General features: G+C 55.4%; 1 protein-coding gene across 1 annotated transcript; it reads right to left on the reverse strand.

Moving 5' to 3' along the window:
* Positions 1 to 4329: 4329 nt before the first annotated feature.
* On the reverse strand, positions 4330 to 18656 carry GPR137C (G protein-coupled receptor 137C). The gene is made up of 7 exons (XM_075712782.1): positions 18291 to 18656; positions 10554 to 10597; positions 9557 to 9785; positions 6193 to 6342; positions 5510 to 5632; positions 5263 to 5378; positions 4330 to 4501 (listed from the first exon to the last, which is right to left on the reverse strand). Exons 1-7 carry the CDS (start codon positions 18654 to 18656, stop codon positions 4330 to 4332), a joined length of 1200 nt encoding a protein of 399 aa, XP_075568897.1.
* Between the last annotated feature and the right edge of the window lie 5999 nt (positions 18657 to 24655).

A 24655-nucleotide genomic window follows, 5' to 3' on the forward strand; every position in this document is an offset into this window, starting at 1 on the left:
GCATCTCTCCAGCCGCAAGCGCTGGGACCCATTGGCCTTCATGCCGCTCCCAGCCCGCTAAAGCAGGTTTGTCCTCTTGGGATCTGCTCGTCTCACGCTGGTAGCCGGGCAGGGCTAAAAAGGGAAAGGACGTTCCCTCCGTGGGGCTGCCGCTCCTCAGAGGCGGCACGGAGCCGCTCGGCACCTGAAGCCAAGTTGAATTTTGCCGCTGCAAGGACAAGCGGCTGGGGAAGTAGGACAGAGAGCTGCTGCGGCAGAGCAGAGGTCAGCCACAGCTGCCCATCGAGCGCAGCAAAGCTGAGGGTCCTGGGGGGTGAAAAGCTGGACACGAGCCGGCAATGTGCGCTGGCAGCCCAGAAAGCCAACCCCATCCTGGGCTGCATCCCCACAGCGTGGGCAGTGGGGCGAGGGAGGGGATTCTGCCCCTCTGCTCCGCTCCGGTGAGACCCCACCTGCAGCCCTGCGCCCAGCTCTGGGGCCCTCGGCACAAGGACATGGAGCTGCTGGAGCGGGGCCAGAGGAGGCCCCAAAAATGATCCGAGGGCTGGAGCCCCTCTGCTGCGGGGCCAGGCTGGGGGAGCTGGGGGTGCTCAGCCTGGAGAGGAGGGGGCTGCGGGGAGGCCTGAGTGCGGCCTGGCAGTGCTGACAGGGGGCCATAGGAAGGGTGGGGGCAAGCTTTTTAGCATGGCCTGTTGTCAAAGGACAAGGAATAATGGTTTTAAGCTAAAGAAGAATAGATTCAGACTGGATATAAGGAAGCAATTTTCCACACTGAGGGTGGTGAGGCACTGGCACAGGTTGCCCAGAGAGGTGGTCGATGCCCCATCCCTGGAAACATTCCCGGCCAGGTTGGACGGGGCTCTGAGCACCCTGGGCTGGTTGGAGATGTCCCTGCTCGCTGCAGGGGTTGGGCTGGGTGGCCTCTAAAGGTCCCTTCCCACCCAAAGCGTTCTGTGACTCTATGACACCCCGTCCTGTTGCCGGCCAGGTCCCACGGGGATAGCGCCAGCCCCGATTACACCATCCACCTTCGCAACAGGGGCAAAGGACAGGCTCACATGTGGGCAGCGCTGCCAGGGACTGCGACACCGCCAGCCCGGCCCCGTGCCACGCTGCTTGTCACCCCAGAGCCCCCAGAACACGCGGTGGGGAACGGGTACTGCCGCACAGGACGACGCAGCGCACGTCAAGGCTGCGCCGATAAACCTGTGCGAGGAAACGCGGGAAGCAGCAAGTTACCACGTTCTGTGCCGCAGAGGAGGCTGGAGGGACAGCAGCTCCCGCAGCGGGGACAAAGCCCAGCCCGCGCCCGGGGAGCTGCGCGCGTGGAAGCAGAATGCGGCGAGGCGCAGAGGATGCGGCTCGAGCGCGTCGTACCTCACGAGCCGGGGACGAGGGGAAGCGCTGCATCCCTCCAGAAAAAGCGCAGCTGGAAAAGGGGGCGTATTTCGGGCACATTTTTTTTGCAGGACCCCTAGCAAAAACCACTGCCGGGTGCTCTGCACCCAACCTTGTCCTTGACCGGGATGAGGAACTGCAGGAGCACGGCTGGAGCTGGGTCACACCAGGAGCAAAACGCAGCCAGGCCTCCAGCAACCCAGCACAGAAACTCTCTTTTTTTTTTTTTTTTATTTCAACATAGTAGTGCTTGGTTACAGTTTAGTGAAGAACAAATAGGTACATTCATTGGCCACAGCTTCCTGTTGCAGCCAGCTGCTGCCTGACTGCAAAGCCAAAACACTGTTAAATCATACCCCCCGCCCAAAAAAAAAAAAAAGTAAGTTTAATGAAAGGCAACTATGCATTAAAAAAGTCATTGTACTTCTCAGCTATAAATTACTTCAGTAAAACACGGGACTGGCCCCAGCAGGAGCGGTCAGAGTTTCGAAATTAACAGCCATCCGTACAAATGAATAAAACCAAAACGCTTCGCCAGTCACTCACAAGTACATTAGCAACGAGACTCACTGCCCCGACCGGCCATCCTAATGCCAGGAAGATCGTAGTGTTGTTGTGTGCTTCAGTGCAATATGAACAATGAGCCTGTAGCCCTTTAATTTTATTTTTTTTTAATTTTTTTTTTTTTTGCACTACACTCCTTTCCCTCCAAAGAAAAACTTAAAGTGCTCCTAGTGCTTTGGAATTTAAGCAAGAACAGGGGCCACTAGCGTCACTTACTCTCTTTGGTGACTTACAGGAGAAGAAAGAAGGGCAACGCACCGAGAGTCCGGGTCCTTCATTAGCTTTGCCATTAAGTCAAGCAGTGATTGAGATGGAGCAACCTGTTTGTGCCCCCCCGGCCGAGGCAAGGAGCAGGGTCCCTCACCCCGCATGAGGAGGAGCGGCCAGGAGAGCCACGTGCCCAGGGCTGAGCTCTCTGGTTCAAGTACTAAGAGCAAGAGGGATGTGCCGAAAGTCGGCGTCTCAGAGCCTCCTCCGAAAAGAAGCGAGGGGTTGCTCCTTTTTTGGAGCAAAGCAGGTTAGCAGGGAGAGGCGCGCAAGCCGGCACAGGTGACCGCACATTGGGACGGGGTGCTCTTCGTGTGAGAAGTGACATCTAGCACAGTACAAGCGCAGGCTGGGGCAGGTCACACAGATGGCCTGCCCCCCAAGTTTTGAGGGACTTCGGGTTCCTCTCGCATGCAGCGGTGGGCACCAAGGTGGCCTCGGGGGTCCCGCTGGCACCAGAGCCTGGTATCACGCACCCGGAGCCAGGCAGCACCGCACCCTGCCCAGGGGGTTCCTCCACCCCAGCTGGGTCCTTCAGTGCCAGGCTGGGCTTTGAACAGCGGGAGCAGCTCCGGGGAGGTTAAAATTTAGCAGTTCCAGTTCAGGCTGTCACTGGAGGTCCCTCCCTGGGCCAGTGCCTCTGCCCAAGTCTGCATCCAAAGCTGCTTTGCCCATTCCCACACAGGACTCGGGAACAAGCCAGGAATAACATCAAGCCTCATCTCCAAGAGCCTGATGGAGCTATAGGCCAGGTCAAACTTGGCTATTGTGGTTAAAGAGAGCCAGAGAAACCTCCTCCCAGGCCGAGCCAGCACGCTCAAAGCCCGTGTACCCCACTAAACCCTGCGGGCACAGCTACCGTGGCAGCGGGAGGACGCCGGGCCCACAGCCCTGCCCCATGGCAGGGGTGGGAGGGGAGCCCAGACCCCTGCCGCGTCCGCCGCTTCCCTCCGCCACAGCGGGCATCGCCTCCGCAAAGCGGCCAGACACCCCAGCCAGCCTCCTGCGCCTCAGCGGGGAGCCCACCGGTTCACATTCACTTCAGGTTAAAACTCTTGGTTATCCGCTAAATGCGATTTAATACCGACAGGGGAAAAAGGGGAGCCCCAGCGTGGGTGAGGAAGAGGAGGGAGCAGGACTGCTCTCACCCCCACCCCAGTTAAAGCAGCCCTATGGTTTGCCGTGCGCTTCGGGCCACACATGTTCCTGCACACACGCTCTCGCCGAGCCAGCTCCAGCTCTAAGCTTTCCCACAAGGCAGCAGCCTGTAAAAAAGTCTCGCCCCCGCCCCGTCTCACTTGACAGCAGCCACCGTTCCAAACCAGCCCCTCTTCCTTCGCCGTAAGCTAGTGGGTCAGTTACAACGTAGTGATTTAATGCCAGTAGGAGCACTCGATCTCACCCTCGCAGGCCTCCGCTGGGATGCGCTTTGAGCTCAGCTTTGAGCCCGCAAAGTCCTAGGTAGGACAGTTCGGCAAACGGGGTGAAACAAGGAGCAGCAGTCAGAGCAAGACCACGCTCAGCCCCGCGGCGTCAGCCCTGCCGGGTGCGAATATGGCACAGTCCACTTTGACATTCGCCGCAGGAGGCCCTGCCCGTAACGCGCTGGGTTTGACAGAGCTTCACACTCCCAAGTGAGTCAGGATGCAGAGTACTTCACAAAAACACGTCTTTGCAGGAAGACGGTGCCTCTCCCAGCTATGGATGTGCAATTAAAAGAGTAACTAGAACAGGCTCAGACCGAGCACGGTCTGAGCAAGATTCGTTCCTTCCAAGTGTGCAGATAAAAGTGCAAATATGCATTTGATGTTTCTTTTCTAGTGAGGAAGCTCTGGTGCGTTTAGCTGCCAACATCTTGAAGACCAGACCGAGAAAAAGCTTCCAGAGAGTTCAGCTTCGCTTTGCTACATGGTACCTTAAAGTCACAGTTCTCTTGCTTACTGCCTGCAGCCGTAGGCTCAGTCCTGCTCACAGCTGCAGCAGGTAGTGGAATGTTTGTGTCGATGAGTTAGATGCTTCGGGGAAGAAGGAAAGAGAAAACCAGGTTACAATCCTATACATGAATGCCACTTCTGGGAAGAAAGGGACCTCGCAGCCTCTTCAGTTCTGTGGTGCAGGGTATGAGCTGTGGTGATTATTCATCTCCGAGCCGCCCGCGGCAAAGAGCAAGGGAGCACTGTCCGTAGCGGTTCCGCCGAGACGGGGACCCACCGCGTAGCTATCATTCCCAGCCAGGGACCCGTAGCAGCCAGAGCACTGAGGGGTGGCCAAACTGGGAGGAGAGACAGAAAAAACAAACATGGACTCTTAGAGATGAGTAATTTGGCTGCAGCTCATCTCCACTGCTAGGAAAGACTCCTGCTCCCAGCACTGATCTGGGTATCCAACTCTGCAGAAGCAGGCTATGACATGCAGGCACGGTATCTCCGAGGAACCTGGCTTTGAGGAAACGGGTACAAGGAGAAAAGCACCGGGCCCTACAAAACTGGTTGAGAGCAGCCAGAACCTCTGAACCCCTCACTACACCCCGGGCAGGTGGAGTTCAGACCCTTGAGCAGCGGGTGAAAGACAGGGCTGTCAGGTTTCCCCTTACAGCATTGCTGGGGATACCGGAACATTCTCCCCTACACCGGGTGTTCCCGCAGAGCTTTGTCCCAGTTGGCTCCCAGGACTTCACCACCGCTCACTTTCCGGTGGAGAAACTCCTCTGGAGGTCATCCAAAAGCCCTCTGTCCCCACAGCTGAGGAAGGATCCCAGCAAGAGAAGCCCTCCTGTCTGTAGCCGCTGCGTATTTCTACCCGCGAGCACCCAGTGCAATATCCACCTCTCGGAGCTGGTCGCTTCTGTCTAATAAAAACAGCTCCTTGTGAGCTGCAGAAGGGAACAAAACCAAGCTCGCCGTCAGAAGGCTCCTTGCCCCATCCCCCTCTTACACCAAATTTTTTTTCCTTTTTCTTTTTCCAAGAGCTCTGTTGCTTCCACACAGGGCAGTACAACAGCAGCTGCGCTTTCAGTTGCCCAACAACGCTTACCCTCCTTCTCTGGCCCCAAGCCGTGACAAGTCATCATCGCTGTCATAGCGCCTCGGATTGTCAAAGAAGTAGGCTCTGGAGCTGTAACTGTGACTATTGACCATCCCTGCTGGAGTCTGTTAAAGAGAAAGGAGTTAGGCCAGAAGCGAGAGATTTCCGACAATCTTCCCAAAGACCCACCCCGGGCGCTTTGGGGCTCCTCCCCGCGCAGGGGTACTCGAGCTACAGCAGCTTGGCGCAGGCCTACCAAGTTTTGACTCAGTCTCTGAGCCCGGAAGAACAGCACCACGAAAGTCGTCGGCACCAGCTCCCAGAGGAAGAGGACCACTCCGAACACGACGTATTCTTCACTGCTCACTTCCACGTGCACCTGCAGACAGGAGTTAGAGGTCTCCGTATAATCCTAGCCACCAGCAGAGCTACGCGGCTCCCAAAGCCGGGCACAGCTTAGAACTAGGAACACAGAGAAACCCTTACGAAGGCAGGAGTCCCTAAACCAGCCTGGTGACCCTTACCTGACTGCTGCTACTGTTTTTAGTGAGGTAGCTCTCTGCTGTGTGCTGCCAGGGGCCCCTTAGCTCCCTCCCCGCACCAACAACTCTCCCTTGCGCACAGCCACACCCGATTAAGCACAGCTTTTCTGCTCTAGTTGACTTGTTCTTCTTCTCCCCCCAAAAGAAGAGTTGGACAGCTAAAAATTGAAGAGCACAACAGGGAATCCCTCCTGAAGAAGTAGCCGGATAGAGGAACATTCAGGTATGCTCTGGTAGAGAGAACAAGCAGGGCTTCTGAAGGCAGAAAGCCAGCTCGTCTAGGGATTCAAAGACACCCCCACATAGCCCCCCTTTTCGCCTACACGTGCCCTCACAGGACGGTACAAGAACTGCCTTTCGCTTTACCAGCTCTGGATCGGGGGTCACAGACACTTACCTTGTCCGAAAGGTTGTCCCAGCCATAGTTAAAAGGACCGGGAACATTGTCTGGAGATATGGCCACAGCTACCAGGTTATAGCAAGCCCTTGAGGAATACAGAAGAGCGACTACAGATCCCACAAGAATAGCCTGGCAGACAGATGTTCCCTAGAACAGAAAGAAAAAAAAAGTTTTAATACAGACCTTCCTACAGAGCTGCAATTCCCCGTCCCCGCCCCTTAAATGCAGGAGGAGCTGCGCAGGCAAGAATGACCTAGAACATTTGGATGTTGTTGCTAAAATATTCAGAGCTGATGAAGAGCTTCCTCACGTGACGAGTTCACTGCAGTAGCAGAGCCACACAGCCAGTGTCGCCAGGGAGCGGGGAAGACTCGAGGCACAGGAGCATCGTTCTCAGGGATCTTATCAGTCAGCTTCAGCCTGCTGGTCCAGAGAGAAGCCAGCCCACCCACCATCTTACTGTGGAAGTCTCCAGAAGGCCAACCAACAACCATTAAGAAAATCGTCTTCCTGCTTCTACACCCCGATCAGGCGCTACAGCGGAGATGTCCGCCACGCTCATTCACTCCGCAGCAGATTGGCACCCCTGACATGGAACACAATGTTCATCTAGGAAAGAAACCCAAATATTTGGGGTGGGCAACTCTGAGAACATTCAGAAAGACCCAGCACCTGAACCGCAGCGCTGCCGTGGGACGAACCAAGCTTTGCCGTATGCAGAGCAGCGTGCTGAAGGGTGGCTAGGTGTTGCGGGACCCGCTAGCTGTCCTGTGCTGGAGAAGAGCAGCTTTCTCCCCAGGGTTTCAGATGCAGTGCTGTCAGAGGGATAGCCACATGAGGTACCCGAAGGTCACGGCACCCACCTTTCCTGGACAGCTAGCCACGGGAGAGGAAGCTACCTGAAGATCTGCAAGCGTCTGCATTTCTTTGCTAAATACACTGCTGAAGCCTTTTAATAGCTACCGGTAGCCACCAAGTCACTGCACAGCAGAAGCCAGTAAGCGGGCAGACACACATAGAATCATAGAATGGTTTAGGTTGGAAAAGACCTTTAAGATCATCCAGTCCAACCATTAACCTAACATTACCAAGTCCACACTAAACCATCTCAGCAGCCGACTTGCCTTTGTATTCAGAGAGACAGTCAGCTCAGGAAGCACATCTCATTGACCTGCTCCACATCCGAGCTACGGGTACGCGAGCTCTATTTTCCTAGCTTTACAGCACTTGCTTAAGATCACGTCTTGGAAGAGTCAGCACGAAAGCGCCGCTAACAGACAACTCCCCATGACACCTCCGAAGCACAAGAACGCAACCCGCTCTAGCACCGTTAGCTGAGCCCTCGGTATTCGGGACAGCAGAATAAGAGGCAGAAAAGGTAGTGAAGCAAGTCTCCAGCTGACAAGGACCACAGGCCAGGATCTGGCAGCAGTTCAATAGCGCAGCATCCTTCCCAAGTGTTCAGATGCCTCGAACCTTCCCACCTTTAAGTGGAGGCAGCAGCCTCACCGGGCCCCCCCAGCCTTGCTGTATTGTTTTGAGTCAGCAGGTTCACAGCTGGAGTTCAGGAGGCAAGAACAGCCTTTTTGGGCATTTGTGGAACGTTTCTGCTCATCCCCACCCTATTTTCGCTGCTCCTCCACCACACAAAGTCAGAGGATGCCTCCAAGGCAGGGAAGGGAGACAGCGTTTGAATGCTAGAGACCTTTAGCAGTCGTGTTGAGTATTCAACCCCAGAGCAGGCTTCTCCAGAGCATGTTGTACAAGAGCACAGCCCCACAGGCAGCCTCAGGCGTGGAACTAGAGGAAGTTACTGCATTCTTAAACTACTGCTGGGTGAACTTGATAAGTTAATTAGTGTCCAGAGCCAGTCAGAGCTGGATACCTGGCCCATGTAAGCAGGGATGTGAGCAGGTTTGCAGCTTAGTCACGGCTCCTCTGTCTCACTTCAGATCACCTGGCTGCGATCGGCAGCCTCTGTGGACAGCTCTCACAAGAGCCAGCTAGGCAGCCACTCCCGTGGTCCGTGGCCCACACAGCCTGGGCTCTGGGCAACCACCAATGCTCTCTGCTGCTTAAGAGGCCCAGACCTCTCCTACAAAAAGCCTCAGCTTCAACTTTGACAGCATGGCTCCGGCCACCCTCTTGGCTTTCACTCAGCTGCCCTAAGAGAAGGGGCAGTGGGTCGCAACCACTCGAGTGGTCACGCAGATGGCCTGCTAAGGAGCAAGGAGATGCCTCCAGCCAATGCAATGCAGTTGGCTGGATCCAGAATGTCTATTGTAGCTGCAAGGCAGCTTGTCACCCTCTTCATCCTCTTCCTGAGCAGGGACAGAGCCATCCAACAGCCTCCAGAAGCTCTATGCTCTGGGCAACCTCGCAGCAGGCATGGCAGTGCTTTAAGCCCATGTCAATTCACCTGACTGAGGGCACATTGGGAATAAGGTCTCTGCAGGAGGCCAGAGCCCCACCTTCCGACACCTGGGAAGAGGCAATTCGGAGCCCATGGGGTGAGGAGCTGTACTACTGGGAAAAAGACAGTAGCTCAAAAGTGCTAGAGCCAGGCAGCCACTTCTCTGAGCCTGACTCTGCTCAGGTGCTGAAGCTTTTCCTGTAGATGCTTCCAGGCTCATCAAGAGCCTGCTGTCTGCCCTTCTCACCAGGCCAGGTCCCCACCCTGGAATCAGTGCCTCCGATAGGAATGATATGGCTTCCCAGAGGAAGAGGAGCCAGCTCAAGCGCACACTTAATTGCGGCCTACTGCCACACGCTAAGATGAGATGCTGGTGGCTTATCCACTTCCCTACCTGCTTGAGGAGAGTTGTGTCTGTTCAGACCCTCACCTGTCCTTCTGCCTTGGGGCAGGACCTACAGTAACTTCTCCTCCCCTTCTAAGATGCTCATCTCACACAGGACTGCTGAGGGGATCCCCTTTGCAGAGAATTGTTAAATGCATCTGCCAGAGATACCAATATGCTGCAGACTTTACTGTCCTTAGTGACAATATACTGCAGCAACTGCATCTGCTACTCTTGGAGAACCCTCTCTTCCAGTCAAACCCTAAATTATACTTCTAAACCTCAAAAGCATAAGCAGCTCCTAACCCTCCTGTTGTGCCAGCAAAGCTGCAGACAGCGTATTCCCCTAAAACACACAGGGCACTTCATTCCTACAGCAGGAGCATGCACTTTCTGGAGAGAGGAGTCCCAGAGCTGCCACCTCCACGCTGGAAGGAGTATTTAAGCAACAGTAGCTCAGGTGCCACAAGGCCAGCATAGCCATGAGTAAGCACACAGAGCTCAGTTGATAATCCAGCTGCCAATTGTGCAGTTCCAGTGTAGCTGACAAGGCATTTACCTACCTTAGACTCGAGGTAGACATTCGCTGAAGACATCTTTCCCAGTTTGCACATGCAGCAAGCCAGCGAGATGGCACAGAGGATGAAGAGGCTGTCGTTGACCAGGGCGCGGGCAAGGACTGTCCACCTCAGCTGGTTCTCCGGGACCTCACCATGGATTAACATTGCACAAGTTAGGTTCACAACTAAGAAGAGGAGGCTGGTAAATACGGAGCCCAGATACAACAGGACCCTGGAGAGATGGGGGGGGAAAAAAAGATGGAGTTCAAGTCAGACAGCTCTGGGGTCATTCTCCACCACCCTCCTGTCTCATCAGGCAAGAGGACCTCCCAGCATGCCCAGTGCTCTGCTTGCTATGAAGATCAGACATTCCAGCAAGTTTCAGTGGTTGTATCGACAGCCCAAGTCTGCAGAGTATTTGCTTGAGCTGCTCTCCTAATGCATGAGCAGCATAAGTAGTCATGAGCTACAAGACTCATCTTCTGACAGTCAGGTTCTTATCTTGCAGATTTTAAGTGTCACTCCAGCTCTGCATTAACTTCAGTCAATAAGCTATGAGTCATCGCAACCACTGCAACTTCTTTATTGAAAGCCACTGGAGCTTGCATTTCCCATTGTGGGTTTCCCTGGAAATGGCTAAGAAGCACCTGGGCTGCACAAACACTGGTCCCACCTATTACTCAAGCCTTATTCTGCAGATCTTTTCTGGGGTGGGACAGCTCAGAATGACCTCAAGAGTTCATCTAGTTTGCTATAGCAGCACCGGTACTGGGATGCTGATGACATGTACGGAGGCATGCAGTATACGCTTTAGCTTCCTCACTACCCTTGGAGCTCCCAGTCCTGCTCCAAGGCACAACAGTGATCCTCTGCCAGAGCACAGCCAGGTACGGCAATAGCTCTGCTCAGTCTCTGGGGTCTGAAGCTCCCGTTCCTAGCGCTGCAACACGGGTTCACTTGAAGCCAGCTTTGTAGGTAACATCAGAAAAGCATCACTTACTTGTACTTGTTGAATTCAGCTGCACATTTCACTTTGAATATGACCTAGGGGAAAAGATTTGCACAGCATTACTTAACATGACCTACAGCTCTCCTTTAAGCTTAGTAAAGATACATACAACAGGGGAGCCAGCATCCGGTTGGCCATCTTGAAGGCCTCTAGATTATCTGTTAGCGCCAAGTCTTGCACTGGACCCACTTGCAAGAAAGACCAGTGTTCTTTTTCCTGCAAGAGCCAAGCCCAAATGTAGGGTGTCCAATAGGCATAGAATCAGAGAGTCTTTTAGGTTGGAAAAGACCTTTAAGACCATCCAGTCCAACCATTAACCTAACACTGCCAAGTCCACCACTAAACCATGTCCCCATAAACATATTTAATATCCCATATGCGACAAGAACTTTAATAACACCACACCTAAGGACTTCAAGAGAAGCAGAGAGTTTAGCACTCAGCAGTCACTAAGAACATTCAAAAATACACCTGCTTTGCCCAGTGTTCTATGCTGCATATTTTAGGACCTCAATCATGCTTGATTTCCCTGTTAGAGAAGGCCACTTCAGCTGTTGTGCTTTAGCAAGGCAAATAGCTGATCTGAAATAGCCCATCGGATTATGGACCTGCAGGCCGTAACAAGCATTTGGAGCTCACAGTTCCTCCACCCTGAAGTTGTTTGTAGGCCAAATACACCTGAAAAGTAACTCTGAGACAACAGGAAGCCCTCCAGAGGTGGAAGGCCCAGCCTACCAAGTTGCATGGCACACCTGACAGGCAAGTGTACTAGATGACAGTCAGTCATTTACAGACTATTTCATTCCTCAAAGAAACACGCACTCTGTCCAAGAGTGGATCTGGGTTCTGCCAATCTCCTCACCGCACAAAGAATTAGGAGAATCAAGCCGCAAGTTGCACAAGAAGGACCGGTGCTTCAAAGCAAAGGCTCACAGGCCTCTCCCCAGACTGCAGGGGACTGAAGCCATGCCTGCAGCCCCAGCTGTTTGGGTCGGGAAGGCTGGAGGAGAACCATCAGCTCACGCTCAGGCAGCCCTGCAGCGCTCTTCCCAATACGGCAGACAAGCCTCCATGTCCCTTCGGGCTGGAGGGTGGCTTCTGCTGAAGCATACGTGGCAGGACTTCTAGCCTAAGGAAGCACGGACAATTTAGGAAGGTGCAGACACACTCCCAAGTCACAGCAGTCCTGCTGCAAGGGGACAGGCAACCGGTGCTCACACGCAGTCAGGACAAGCAGCAGGAAAGCAGCAGCGTGCTGGCAGAGCTCCACGGAGCTCACTTGTCACACATGGATTTGGCACAGCCATGGCAGGAACTGGGTTTTGTCCTGTGAAAAATACAGATCCTGGTACAGACCCTACCAGGAAGGATCCCAGAGCTGAAGTTCGCACTCTTGGACAAAGCTCATGTCCTGACTAGAGACTTTGAAGGAACTTAGAGGTAGAGAGCCATCCAGCCAGATCCACCAGACATCTACTTGTGGTCACCACAAGACCACTGTGGGATCCCTGTACAGTCGTGGAGGTTTAGTTTCACTGCTTCTGCAAGGAGTCCTCCCTGTCAGCTTCCACACCACAGCTGGATCGCTCATCTCTTACCAGGCACCCTTAGTCAGCTTTTTTTTCCTGATGGGATTTCTTGGCTCCTGCCTTCCAGTCAGCACCGAGGTAGTGATGGCACTCGGAAGCTTCAGAAATCAGGCTCCTGCCAACAGGATTTCCAGAGATGTTTCAGGATTTGAGGGTTGTGTGATCCCTTTTAGTAGTTTCAAGCAGTTCTGAAAGCCCTCCTAGCAGGGCATCGGACAGCTTCAGCAACCCTGTTCCGAGAGCCAGCTTCACTGCCTGGCTCCTCTCCCCGAGTCTGAGGGAGGATGAACTCAAGAAGCATTTGGAGGGGAACAAGGCACAGTACTTCAGCAGGGGGAGGTATCCAGCCCCCATGGCTGAGGGGCACAGTACTACAAGCAGTCTCTGAAGCCCTCTACCCTATTCTCCTGGCCTATGCCAGCCCAGACAAGTACAGAAGCGTGGCGTAATCCACTCCGAGCCCCAAAGCTCATCCGAGTTACAGGAAACCTGGGCCTTGGAAGGACCACGTGGTGACTTCAAAACAGAAAAAAATCCCTGAATTTTCCTCTGTCCACAGTTTGCCTGTAGGCTACATTCAAGCACTTTGGGAGTATCAAAACAGATATCAAGGATATCCAGCTAGGAAACCTCTTGGTTCAGCACCCATTCACACAGCATGGAAATACATCCAAGGTTATTTGTACTCCTGCTCCGACTCGCAGAAGAGCAGTCCGTAACCACAGCCTCTGAACAGCAGAGCAAACAACAGTCCCCAACTTGTATTCCAGCTGATCACCCCGGGTAAGAACGGCCCCTCAGCTGAGCAGCAAAATGCCACTGGCTAACAAAAAGATGATGTTGGCTTCCACAGCTGCAGTAGCCCTGTGCCAGACAGTCTCCCCAGACTCTCCCCTACAGCCCCAAGCCCTGGGGACTAAGGCACACAGAGTTGTCTGAGGGTTAAGAGTGCAATGGCAACCTGAGACCCATGCTTGGACTGCTGCCACTAAAAGCAGAGGGAGACCACGGCACCAGCCTTTACACTTTTATTAGCCTCCAGCTATTTAGTCCTATAACTTCAGGAAAAGAACAGGCATCACTCACTTTACAACTTTACAGTGGTTTTCGTTATCAAGACTTGATAACTCATCTGAAGGTTGCTTTTTCTTCAGAGAGGCTGGGTCAGAAGGCGACACCAGTAGCGTTCACAAGGCACCTTTGGGTTCTTATCCTCGAGACAATCTTGCAAGCCTTTCAGCACCAGACTAGCTCTGCTGCTTTCAAAGCCCAAGGAGAGCTGATGTAGAGGGTTCTGCTGTGAAGAAGTCAGTGCAGAGCGCTCAGGAGTAGTCCTAGTCTTCATAAAAATAGGAAATACAGACCCCTGTCCTCAAACAGGTGCGTTATGCCAAGTTGCTAGTAGCAACCCTTGCAAAGCGAACAGTTCCTTCAGTTCCTAGCTGAGAGGCCAGCCCCAGAAGTCACGCAGTTGCTTGCTGAAAACAAGGAACAGAGGTCTCTGCTAGCCCAGAGCAGCAGGACTGAGAACATTTACTCCTCAGCAAGCCTTTTATAAGTTAGGCAATACTCAGTTGTCTTTCTGGAGCCACAAGTCCTTTGAGCACTTCACGTCAGCCACAGACTTGGGAGGAAGGCGAGGCCAAGAAGAGCTACAGACCCCAAAGTCCCCTGGGATGCTGGAGGCTTTTGGGTTTTATGACGAGTGGATATATTTCACAAAAGCGAATGCCCTGTTCACATCACTGAGCCCAGAAAGCAAACTCGCTAAGGGCATGTTGTCAAAGTATTGTTTAAGAAACACACTCATCCTTAGAAGGTGTGCTGGAGGGGTCACAGCTGCTAAGAGAAGATGACAAGTGACAGACACCATGTCCCACAGATGGCTCTAAGGACCACCTTCAGTACCTGTACAAGCCAGGACCTTAGCCCTAACATCAAGCCTCAGATAGCTCTTCAGCTTGGTTTTGGTACAGCTGCTCACAACAGATCCAAGAGATCCAGGAGAGCCAGAAACTTGTCATTATCCATCTGATGAAATCGGTCTCTTTTGCTCCGGAAAGAAATCATGAGTTTGGGCTCCCCACATACAAGACATAACCATGTCCTGCCTTGACGTGAACACAGCCCTCGCTCAGTTGCAAAAGCATCCACAGACAGATTAGATTCCTTCTCTCACCACAGTCATGCAGCAGCGAGCATCAGAGCAGAGCACAGGCTATTTTGGGACTACACCCCATAACAAGTGTTCAAGCCCCGACCCGTCCCTCAGAGGAACCATCTGCGAGGAGGATCTCTTGCCATCCCCACTAATACAGGATCATCCTATGCCATCATGAACGCAGGGTGCAACTTGCATGTACCCTAATTTCCTAGAATAGCTGGTTGCTGGCACAGCCACCTGTTCATTCGGGAATTGTGGGGCCCGTGGGAATCATCAGCTATGGGATGGAGCAGTTTTGAGGTTAAGTGACCCCTTACCAGCTGTCCTGCTGAGGCAGAAGGCACATGCTAGGTAAGGGAGGTGGAAGAGTACAAGAACGGTTGGAGGCTTTTCCAGTTTTCCATCTGAGAAGGTAGGGAGATACAGGACAGCAAGGACAAACAGCTCCGAGGCTGGATGCTCTTTCCATGCGTGTCTGCTCCAGTGCAATTCGAGCAGCACGGGATGCAAGAGGCTGATGTCACCCAGTCAGATGGAGCACTTAAAGCCAGACAGGTTAAGGGTTATGGCCACGCCGGTCTGGCAGAGCAGCCTCCCGGAGCCTCGCCACTCCAGCAGAAGGCCTTACTCATTGTTGCACGCAGTTGCTGACTCCCAGGCGAGGCAAGGATGCCAAGTGCTCAAGAAGGTCTTTGAAAGGGTCAAGATGGAGGTTGTTGTGGCTACATTTCCATGTACTGTGCCCCTGACGATGACCTGGGGGAAAGTAGGAATTGGCAGACTCTTGGGAAAGGTAGCGTTACTCAAGCAGATGTCTAGCTGGCAGCAGAGGAGCTATTCCAAAAGCAAAGCAGAGAAGCAGCCTGCGTTCGGTACCTGAGCCACTGTTCTGCCTGTTTGAGGCAGGATTGGAAGTGGATCTGCGGAATTCTGACCTGCTGTACTGTGAAATCCCGGTTTCCTGGAAAGGAACTCATTCCATTACAGGCTGAAGCAGAGAGGAAGAGAGGCTCTCAAGCAAAAGGCATTCAGTACACCTTTTGATGTTCCAGGTGGAACTAAAGCAGTGACAAGAAGGAACTATCACCACCAAATAAGCACCCCACAAGCATTTTGTCAGGCCTCTCTGTCCCCTCAGGAATCTCAGGGGCCAAGAGGGGCTAGGAACAGGACAGCCTCTACCCACAGAAAGGAGGAACACTAGGTAGTTTCATGAGTTTTAATTTCAGCCCCAGAACAGCCTAGAGTGCAGAATAATGCTAGCTTTCCATGGGTATTTGTTGTTTCCTGGAGCTCTTCCCCCACCCAGCACCATTTCATCCTCAGCTCATAGATAGCTTGAAGGAGCTCCATAAACCAAGCAAGCTTAGCTCAAATAACACAGCACAGGCCACATTTTCTTCCACTGCTTAGGCAGATGCCATTTCTCCAGCATCTCCACAAAGGAGGCACTGTGTACAAAGACAATGAGCCAGGCCTTCAGCACAGAAGCAGCCTGTGCTTTTATCTGAGGACATCTCAGACCGGGACGCTGCCCCGAGAGTAGCAGAAGCCCGGTGCCCTTCCACAGGTTGCTACCAAGTGGCCCTTAAGAACTGGAAACAGATGGGCCCTCCACAGCAGGTTCTGCTTGAAGTCACACTAATAAACACACCAGCCATCTCTAAATCTTGAGCCACTCCAGCTAAACTGCTGTGGTTCCACCACAGCTTCTCTCCTTCCTCCAGGTACTGATAATTCTTGTTTAATTACACCCTAAGCCCCGCTTAATGCAACTCCTCCTGTGCTTTAAGGGAAGCGCTGAACACAGCCAAGCCAGGCACGTCTCAGTCAGCTGCCAGCACATGGCACCCTTCTGTCAAGAGAAGGGTGGGCTAGTTTTATCAGCCCGTTTTCCAAGCGGAGGAGGCCAAATATCACTACTCAGCATCACTTCTTTTGTTAAAATGGAAGCCAGAAGAGCACCAAAGGCTGTCGTTCCATCTAGCTGCGCTCCTTCTCCAAACCTCTGGAGCTGCAGGCTCAGATCACCCACAAACACCACAAAGTGCTGGACACCCATTCTGCCTGCAACAGCCAAGTGTCAGACCCCCTCTGTATCTAAGCACGCATACCCATTTTAATAAGTCATTTTATCCTTCCCCACTCCAGATTCTGAGCTGTTATTTCCTCAGACAGTATTTCCCTTGGCTATGGGTCTTCAAGGAGAAAGAAATGGGGTATATTCAGCCAGAGTCCCCTGAAAAACAGATATCGTGGGAGGAAGGGAAGCCTGAGAACCTATTTGAATTTACTTTGCCATTCTTTAAAGGAGCCTTTTAACAAGCCCGCAGAGAGGCAAATCTGCTGTCGAGTCCAGCGACTTGGAGGAAAACAGAAATCCAGCCACTTTGTGGCACCAGGACGTGGGATCCCTTCCTCAGCCTGCCTTTCAAGGAACACACAAACACCTACCAGTTGGAGCAATTGGTAGGTCAGGCTCCCTTTAACAGACAAGATGAATTATGCACACTATGCACCATTTGTTATTTTGCTGCCACTCGATCGGCAGCATATCTTAACACCAACAGCTTTTGCAACGGGCAGTTTACCCCAGCTTCCAGGTGCTTGTGTCGGAGGGGGGGAAAAACCAAAACAGCTGAAAAATCCAATTGCTCCAAGTCTCACATTATCATGTGAATGTTGATGTCCTCGGGAAAATGAAATCATAACACCCATCGGTGACACATCGGAGCGATTTCGCTGTGTGTTAGCGATTCCTTTGTGAGGCTGGCGAACAGCTGAGAGCTGCAGAGCAAAGAATCTGAACAACAACAACAAAGCTAGAAGGAAAGTACTGCCTATTTATGAAACAAGTCACCAAACTGGAAGGCAGGCAAGCAAAGGGCTGCTCACGAGAAACTGGAGCAGAAACAAAATATTCAAAGGAGGGAGGGAAGGGGAGAGCCAAGGCTCTAAAAGATAAAGACGAGCAAAAGGACTAGAAAAAGGAGGGTAAAAATCACAAAACAAGTGATGGGAAACCCAGAAAAGGAGGAATACGGCTCAGCGACAATAACAAGCAGCTCCGCACTGTCCCAGCAGCGATCATCATGCTAGGAAGGGGCCACTGCTCCAGCCCCGGGCTGTCGTTTGGGGAGGCAGAGGGATCTCAGGGTTTTGGGTTTTTTTTGTTTGTTTTTTTTGTCTGACAACAAGCTGCAGAACAACAAGCCCAGTTCACAGCGGAGCGGAGAGATGGAGAGAAGGAGGGAGCGCAGCAACAATAGCAGAAGAGGCTCTAGCTGGTGACGTAATGGTTGGCATCACTCCAGGCCAGAGCAGCCCCTGCTGCTGCCACTTTCTGGTCCCCTTTAGAGAAGGGGAATCAATTAAAAAAAAAAAATAAAAATATGTAAAACAGTCCCCCAAGAGACACGCACACCCCCCGTGCCACTGCCACCCCTCATAGGGTCGCAAAGGGGGAAAGCCCCACCCGGGAGCAGGGCACATCTCCGCCCCCCCCCCCCCCCCCCAAACCCCAAATTCAGGGCATGTGCCTGCCTGTGCCTGCCCCATGCCACCCTCCAGAGCCTGCACCCAAGGCACACCCCTGCACCCCACCACCCTGCTGCTAGGATTCAGGGCACACTTTGCGCTCCCCCATCCCCAAGCCTGGATTCGGGGCATAACCTCTGTGCCTCCCCCGCCAAATCCTGGATTCAGGGCATACCCCTGCATCCCCCCACCCTGCCCCAGAGCCTACACTGAGGGCAGCCCCTTCCCACCCAGCCTGCTCAGGGCACACCTCCACACCCCCCTCCATCCCACCCCAAAGCCTGGCTTCAGGGGGCATCTTGTGCACCCCCGAGTTTTGGGGGGGTGGCGGGGGGGGGGGGTGTGAAGAGGAGCCTTTAGCCCCGGCGTCCTGCAGGGTGGGGGTTTAGCGTGTCCCCTCCCCCGAAAAAGAAAAAAAAAAAAAAAAACCCAAGTTACCTCAGCGAAATAGAGGTTGAGGAGGCAGAGGCTGGAGAAGAGCAGGCAGCCGGGCAGGCAGTAGAGGAGCCAGTGGGCGAAGGGCTGCTGGAGGCGGAGGGCCTGCAGGGAGTTCTGCAGGTAGAAGGAGAAGAGGGTGGTCCTGAGGGCTGCCCAGAGCAGGCAGAGGAAGAGGCAGAGCGTGTGGTAGCTCAGCCGCCGCTCCCGGTAGTAGAGGAGCAGCCAGAGCTGCAGGTAGGCGAAGAGGAAGAGGGCGGCGTAGAGCGCCGTGTGGAGCACGGTCAGCCCCAGCTCCACGGCGTAGGGCACGGCGGCCCCCTCAGCCAGGGCCGCCCCCTCGGCGAGGGCCGCCGCCGTGGCGCTCATGGGGCAGCGGGAGGCAGCAACGGCCCGCCGAACGCTGGCCAGCCCCGCCGCTCCCCTCAGCCCCGGCTGGAGACCCCCATGCAACAAAGGGGAGCCCCCCCCCCGCCCGCCCCTCTTCACTTTCCCCCTCCTCCTCCTCCGCCCGCCCTCCTGGCTGCGCCGCCCGCCCGCCCGCCGCCAAACAACTCTCTGCCGGGGACAATCAGCTGAGCCCGATTATTTGAGGCGCTTCGCTCCTGACAGCGCGCGCTCCCCATTGGCTCCCCACCGGCCCGCCCCCACCGCGCCCATCCGCCTCTTCGATTGGCCCGCGCCGCCTGTCACTCACGGCCGCCCCCGCCGGCCTCGCCTCTTGCTTTCTTGGGTTGCCGCCGCCGCCCGCCTTTCCCTCCCACCCCCCCCACCCCACCCCCCTCCTCCCGCCCCGCTGAAGGCCTCGCCTCCCCGGGGGGGCGGGGCGCGCGCGGCGCCGCCGGGTCTCGCGCCGCCGGCGGGGGCGCGCGCGGGGGGCCGCAGGCTGCAGCGGGGCCCGGCTTGCAGCGGGGTGCAGGTTGCAGCGGGGTGCAGTGGGGTGCGGGGTGCAGCGGGGCTCGGGTTGCAGCGGGGTGCAGGGTGCAGCGGGGTGCGGGGTGCAGCGGGGTGCAGCGGGGTGCGGGGTGCAGCGGGGCCCGGGTTGCAGCGGGGTGCGGGGTGCAGCCGGGTGCGGGGTGCAGCGGGGTGCGGGTTGCAGCGGGGTGCAGGGTGCAGCCGGGTGCGGGGTGCAGCGGGGTGCGGGTTGTAGCGGGGTGCAGCGGGGTGCAGGTTGCAGCGGGGTGCAGTGGGGGGCGGGGTGCAGCCGGGCGCGGGTTGCAGCGGGGTGCAGCGGGGTGCGGGGTGCAGCGGGGTGCAGCGGGTTGCGGGGTGCAGCCGGGCGCGGGTTGTAGCGGGGTGCAGCGGGGTGCGGGTTGCAGCGGGGTGCAGCGGGGTGCGGGGTGCAGCCGGGCGCGGGTTGTAGCGGGGTGCAGCGGGGTGCAGGTTGCAGCGGGGTGCAGCGGGGGGCGGGGTGCAGCCAGGTGCGGGTTGCAGCGGGGTGCAGCAGGGTGCAGGTTGCAGCGGGGTGCAGCGGGGTGCGGGTTGCAGCGGGGTGCAGGGTGCAGCCGGGTGCGGGGTGCAGCGGGGTGCGGGTTGCAGCGGGGTGCAGCGGGGTGCAGGTTGCAGCGGGGTGCAGCGGGGTGCAGCCGGGCGCGGGTTGTAGCGGGGTGCAGCGGGGTGCAGGTTGCAGCGGGGTGCAGCGGGGTGCGGGGTGCAGCCGGGTGCGGGTTGCAGCGGGGTGCAGCGGGGTGCAGGTTGCAGCGGGGTGCAGCGGGGTGCGGGTTGCAGCGAGGTCCCGGCAGCTCCAGGGCCGGCCCTGGGGAGCCCCGAGTACCTGGGGGAGGCTCGGGGGGAGGCCCCGCAGCGATCTCGGCGGCGAACCAGCCGCCTCCGCGGCTGTAGCAGTGCTGTAGCCCCCGGGGGTAGGTACGGGGCTGCTGCGGGGAGCAGGGGGCTTCCCTAGAGGGGTCCCTGGAGCTGCCGGGGGGGATCTGGGCACCCCCAGCAGCCTGCGTGGCTGTCAGGGAGGAAGCCCCACTGCCGGAGGTGCAGGTTGGGGTGTCCGGTGCTGTCTCCTCTATATGGGCAGCCATCCCTATGGCTGTGGGGAAAAGCTCATACAGGGGAAAGCTCAGGGGTCGTAGCAGTCAGGCAAGGAGCTGAGAGCACCCTGCTGCCAAGAGATCTCAGCTCTGGTCCCAGAAATCCCGCCGCTGGAAGGGCCGGACCGGCACAGACCCGCCAGCTTTATTTTTGGCATCCCGTTGCCAGCGTGTAGGACGAGGCCGCTTCGTGGGTTTTCCAGCCGTAGAGCCGGGCCACCGTGACGCTCTCCTGGCAGCCGTGCTGGAGGGACAAGGACGTCAGCTCAGGACACCCAGGTAGGTGACATCCCTAAGCCAGCTCAGCAACGTCCCTCATCACAGTGCCAGCTGCTTTCCAGGGACTTTGGGGGGGCTGGTCCCCAGGGACAGGCTAAACGGGGACAGCGGCGCGGCAGCAGTGGGTGACGCTGCGGGCGGTCTGCGGTGCGCGGGCATCGACGCGCTCCTCTCCCAGTGCGGGCAGAGGGAAAGGCTGCGGCGCGTCCCTCCTGCAACCTCGGCTACCCAGCCAGGCCCGGCGGGGCTACTGGGTGCTGGGAAGTGGGACCTGGAAGTGAAAATGAAAGTGAAACTCTCCAGGAAGCGCCAGGATATGGGACGGCGGGGGAGCATCGCTGCAAAAATACCCAGCGAGGCCAAGCATGCTGGGCAGCAGCGGGGATGTGCTTTGATGTCCGTGCCTTTCCCACTCCTGCTGATGATCTTTGAGAAGGATCCGTGCGCTGCGAGATGCTGCTCGCCCCTATAGGCACCCTCGTCCCCCAACTGCAGGCCCGTCCCTTGCACTTAAAAACCAGGCACGGCTGGTGCAGGGGGTCAGAGCCTGGGGGAGAGGCGTTGGTGCAGAGCGGAGCTCCGTTATCATCCGACACGGCGCGCGTTATCGTCCGACACGGTGTGCCAGATGTGCCTCCGGCCTCCTCGGCTGCCCCGGCGCGGATTTACGCCGCGGGCTGATTACGCAGCAATCTGCAACGTCTTTAAAATGCTGTGGGTTGAAAAGCGTGCTTGCCTGCGCACAAAAAGCCCGGCAGTGCTCCGGTTTGGAACGGCGTTCGTGGATAAGTGCAGGAGAAAGACCTCCGCGGCGAGGCTCTCGTCTCTGGCTGGAAGCGGTGCACGAGTCCACTGTGGGTCCCGGCGTCGCAGCCTGGCTGGGAGCCTTGTCAGGGCATCTGGCAAGGGTGGAAACACCTTCCCGGAGCTGCAGGGTCACAGCCACGGCAGCAGACGATGGGGTGGCACGGCTGTAGGAGCCTCGCAGCTGCAGGTTGCAAGCCCTGCCTCCTCCGCAGGCTGCTGGGGAGAAGGGACGGGTGGGAAGGGCCAGCAGGTATTTCGGACCGATGACTGCAGACCCATCCGGGAGCGATGGAGAGCGATCTCAACGCTGTCCCAACTCCAAATGCTGGGGAACTGCAGCTTCTTGACCTTATTCAAGTCAGCCGGGTCCAAGAACTTGCCTTTGGAAAATTTGAAAGGAGCTGGGTTGAGCTCTGTTCCAGCAAAACTGGGTAGTGCTAATTAACCTGCCTTGCCTGCTGCTTAGCAGAAGGCTGATGCCACTTTTTCAAAGGTGAGCAGGGAAGGCGAGCGTGTAGTGAAAAATATGCAAAATAATGCAATATCTGGTAAGGAAGTGAGGTTATTGCTGGGCAGCCGTCGGATTCCATAAAACTAACACATAACCTCACCGGGGAGAAAAAGACAACGAATATTGCTCGACGTAAGCAATATTTCAGCAGTTGTCAGGCACGTGACTTGGAGTTGCGTGGTCTTCTGATGAATTATAAACCCGCAGGACAAACCTGCCCCCCCCCCCAGGCAATGAAGTGGCCACAGGGGGGGAGTTTCACGTCGTGGGTTGTCACTGGAGAGTCGGCATCATCCAGATATGCTTCAGTGGGATCCTGGGGATGCTTTCTTTGGCCCTGAAGAGCCAGTTTATTATCTCTTTAGGAGAAAAGACATTTGCAGGCAATACAGCTGTTGGGACAGCTTCCCTTCGGGCAAGCTGGCTGCGAGCAAGTTGGATGCGTTTGGGAAGGGCTTGCTGGTCGGGCAGTGACGTGTGGTTGGAGGGATTCACGTGGATCTGCAGAGTGGAAGGCTGGAACAGAGAGCTTTTCAGGGAGTTTTTCTGGATCCCCGAAAGGAAACCTGTGTGCACAGTCCAAAGCGCAAGAAGAGCCATCAGTGTTATGCTCTCCCTTGCATTTTTCAGCAGCAGCAGCCAGGCATATTTGGGCTAGGGCATCCAGCCGTGCCGGGGAGAGTGCTTCAGCCTGTTGAGCTTGATGTAGCTACGGGGTTGAGTCAGCCCCGCCTGGATTTGGGGGCTGTTATGTGTCCCCTCTGCCGACAAATTTGGGAGGGCAGCACCCTGGTTAACTGCTGCCGGAAGGGCATGAAAGGCAGACGAGCCGCACGGCTGCCAAAAAACCGTACCAGCTGGGTGCGGGGTGACGACCTGCTGCAACAAAAGGCCTGATCTGTGTTGATCGTCACAGGAGAGGCTGAAGTGACTCCATTTAGGAGCATCCTAAATGCTCCTGGTTCAGGAACATCTACCTAGGGAGTTAAAACTTGCTGACCGAGGGCTCTGCAGGCTGGAAGGTACCGCTATAATGAGATAAAACGAAGGGGAAGCAGCAGCGTCACCTATTTGGACCAGACATAGCGTGTAGGTTTTTTGTAAGAAGGTCATTGATCACCAGGAGGAAAATACCCTACGGAGGGATGTGGGAGATTCTACATCGCTGGCATTTAAGTCCAGGTTGGTGCTGTTTCTCCTGGGTTCAGGGAAGCCCGCGGATGATGGAGACGGTACCCGGCTGGCCATGCAGTCCAGGACAGTGGTTCTCCCTTGCCTTGTGTATCTTAAAAACCACCCCACATCACCCTCCGTTGAATGAAATATGCTTCCTCAGCTTCCTCAGTAATAAATATTGGCAGCCGGGGGCTCTGTGAGGCGAGGTGTCGGGGAAAGTAGCTGGGATCACCAAGATGATTGGACTAATGATCTTAGAGGTCCTTTCCAATCTTAATGATTCCTAGTTTTTACTTTCATTAAAAATAATCATTAAAAATTAAGATCATCCAGTCCAACCATTAACCTAACACTACCAACTCCACCACTAAACCAATTAAGGGGAGAGTAGCAATTTCATGTTTCCTGGCTTGGTGGCTCGATTGTTTTTTCATGAAAGTAAAACTAGGAATCACTAAGGTTGGAAGGGATCTCTAGGATCATCAGTCCAACCATCAACCCAACACCCCCATGCCCACTAAACCATGTCCCAAAGTGCCACGTCTGCCCGTTTTTTGAACCCCTGCAGGGATGGTGACTCCACCACCTCTCTGGGCAGCCTGGTCCAATGCTTGACTACCCTTTCCATGAAGAAATTTTTCGTAATATCCAATCTAAACCTCCCCTGGCACAGCTTGAGAGGAAATGGCCTAAAAGCTGAATATTCAAGTCTGGATTGATGGGGCACAAGAGGGAAGCTGCTGGGCAGGACGGAGTAATGGGGAGGTGAGAGGACGTGAGTAGGGAAGGGATGAGCGCACGTTTTTGTGTGAAGGGCGAGAAGAGCACGGGGAGGAGCCGGGTCGAGGGCGGTGGGACGGAGTGAGGGGGCATGGGGAGGAGCGGGGGCATGGGACAGAGCCGGGCAGGTGGTGGTGGGGCAGACAGGGTTGACTTTGGGAGAAGTGCAAGGAGGAGAGCAGCAGTCACACAGGGATGTGGAGAGGACAGGAGGTGGATGCTGGAAAAACTACAGGAGCCAGAGGAGGCATGAAGAGAGATCAGGGCTGGGTAGAGGCTGGAGTCGTGTTTTAAACCGCTGGCACCCTCCTCCAGGTATAATGCCGTGAAGTCTTTGAGTCATTGGAGGCTGCTCCTCTTGCCTCCTTGACAGTAAGCTCTCCCATTTGACCTGGGCTGGTTCCCACATGCCAGGATTGAGTTTATTTTTCCATCCCGCTGTAGCCAAGTTTGTCATTTAATAAACATCGCCCTCCCGCCCCGCTCTCTGTCCCCTCTGTAAGCCAGAGGAACAGATGGGAGGGCAAAGGACCAGAAATGCCTGGCACTTCCCAAAGCTGGAAAGGAGAGAACTGGAGGTTTTCAGATGAAAAGAAAAAAAAAAAATGATGCCTTTCTCAGCTCTGTCTTTGTTCCTTTGTGCCGTTCAGGCCTGATCCAAACACCTCACCTACGTGAGAGGGAGCCCGTGAAGGTTGACCATGGCTGGCTTTCACTAACGCCCCGCTCTTGGAGCAAGGCAGAGGGACTTTGCCTGCTTGTTTCTGAGCATT

The sequence above is a fragment of the Pelecanus crispus genome, chromosome 6 (genome assembly GCF_030463565.1).
Source record: "Pelecanus crispus isolate bPelCri1 chromosome 6, bPelCri1.pri, whole genome shotgun sequence".
Classification (NCBI taxonomy): Eukaryota; Metazoa; Chordata; class Aves; order Pelecaniformes; family Pelecanidae; genus Pelecanus; species Pelecanus crispus.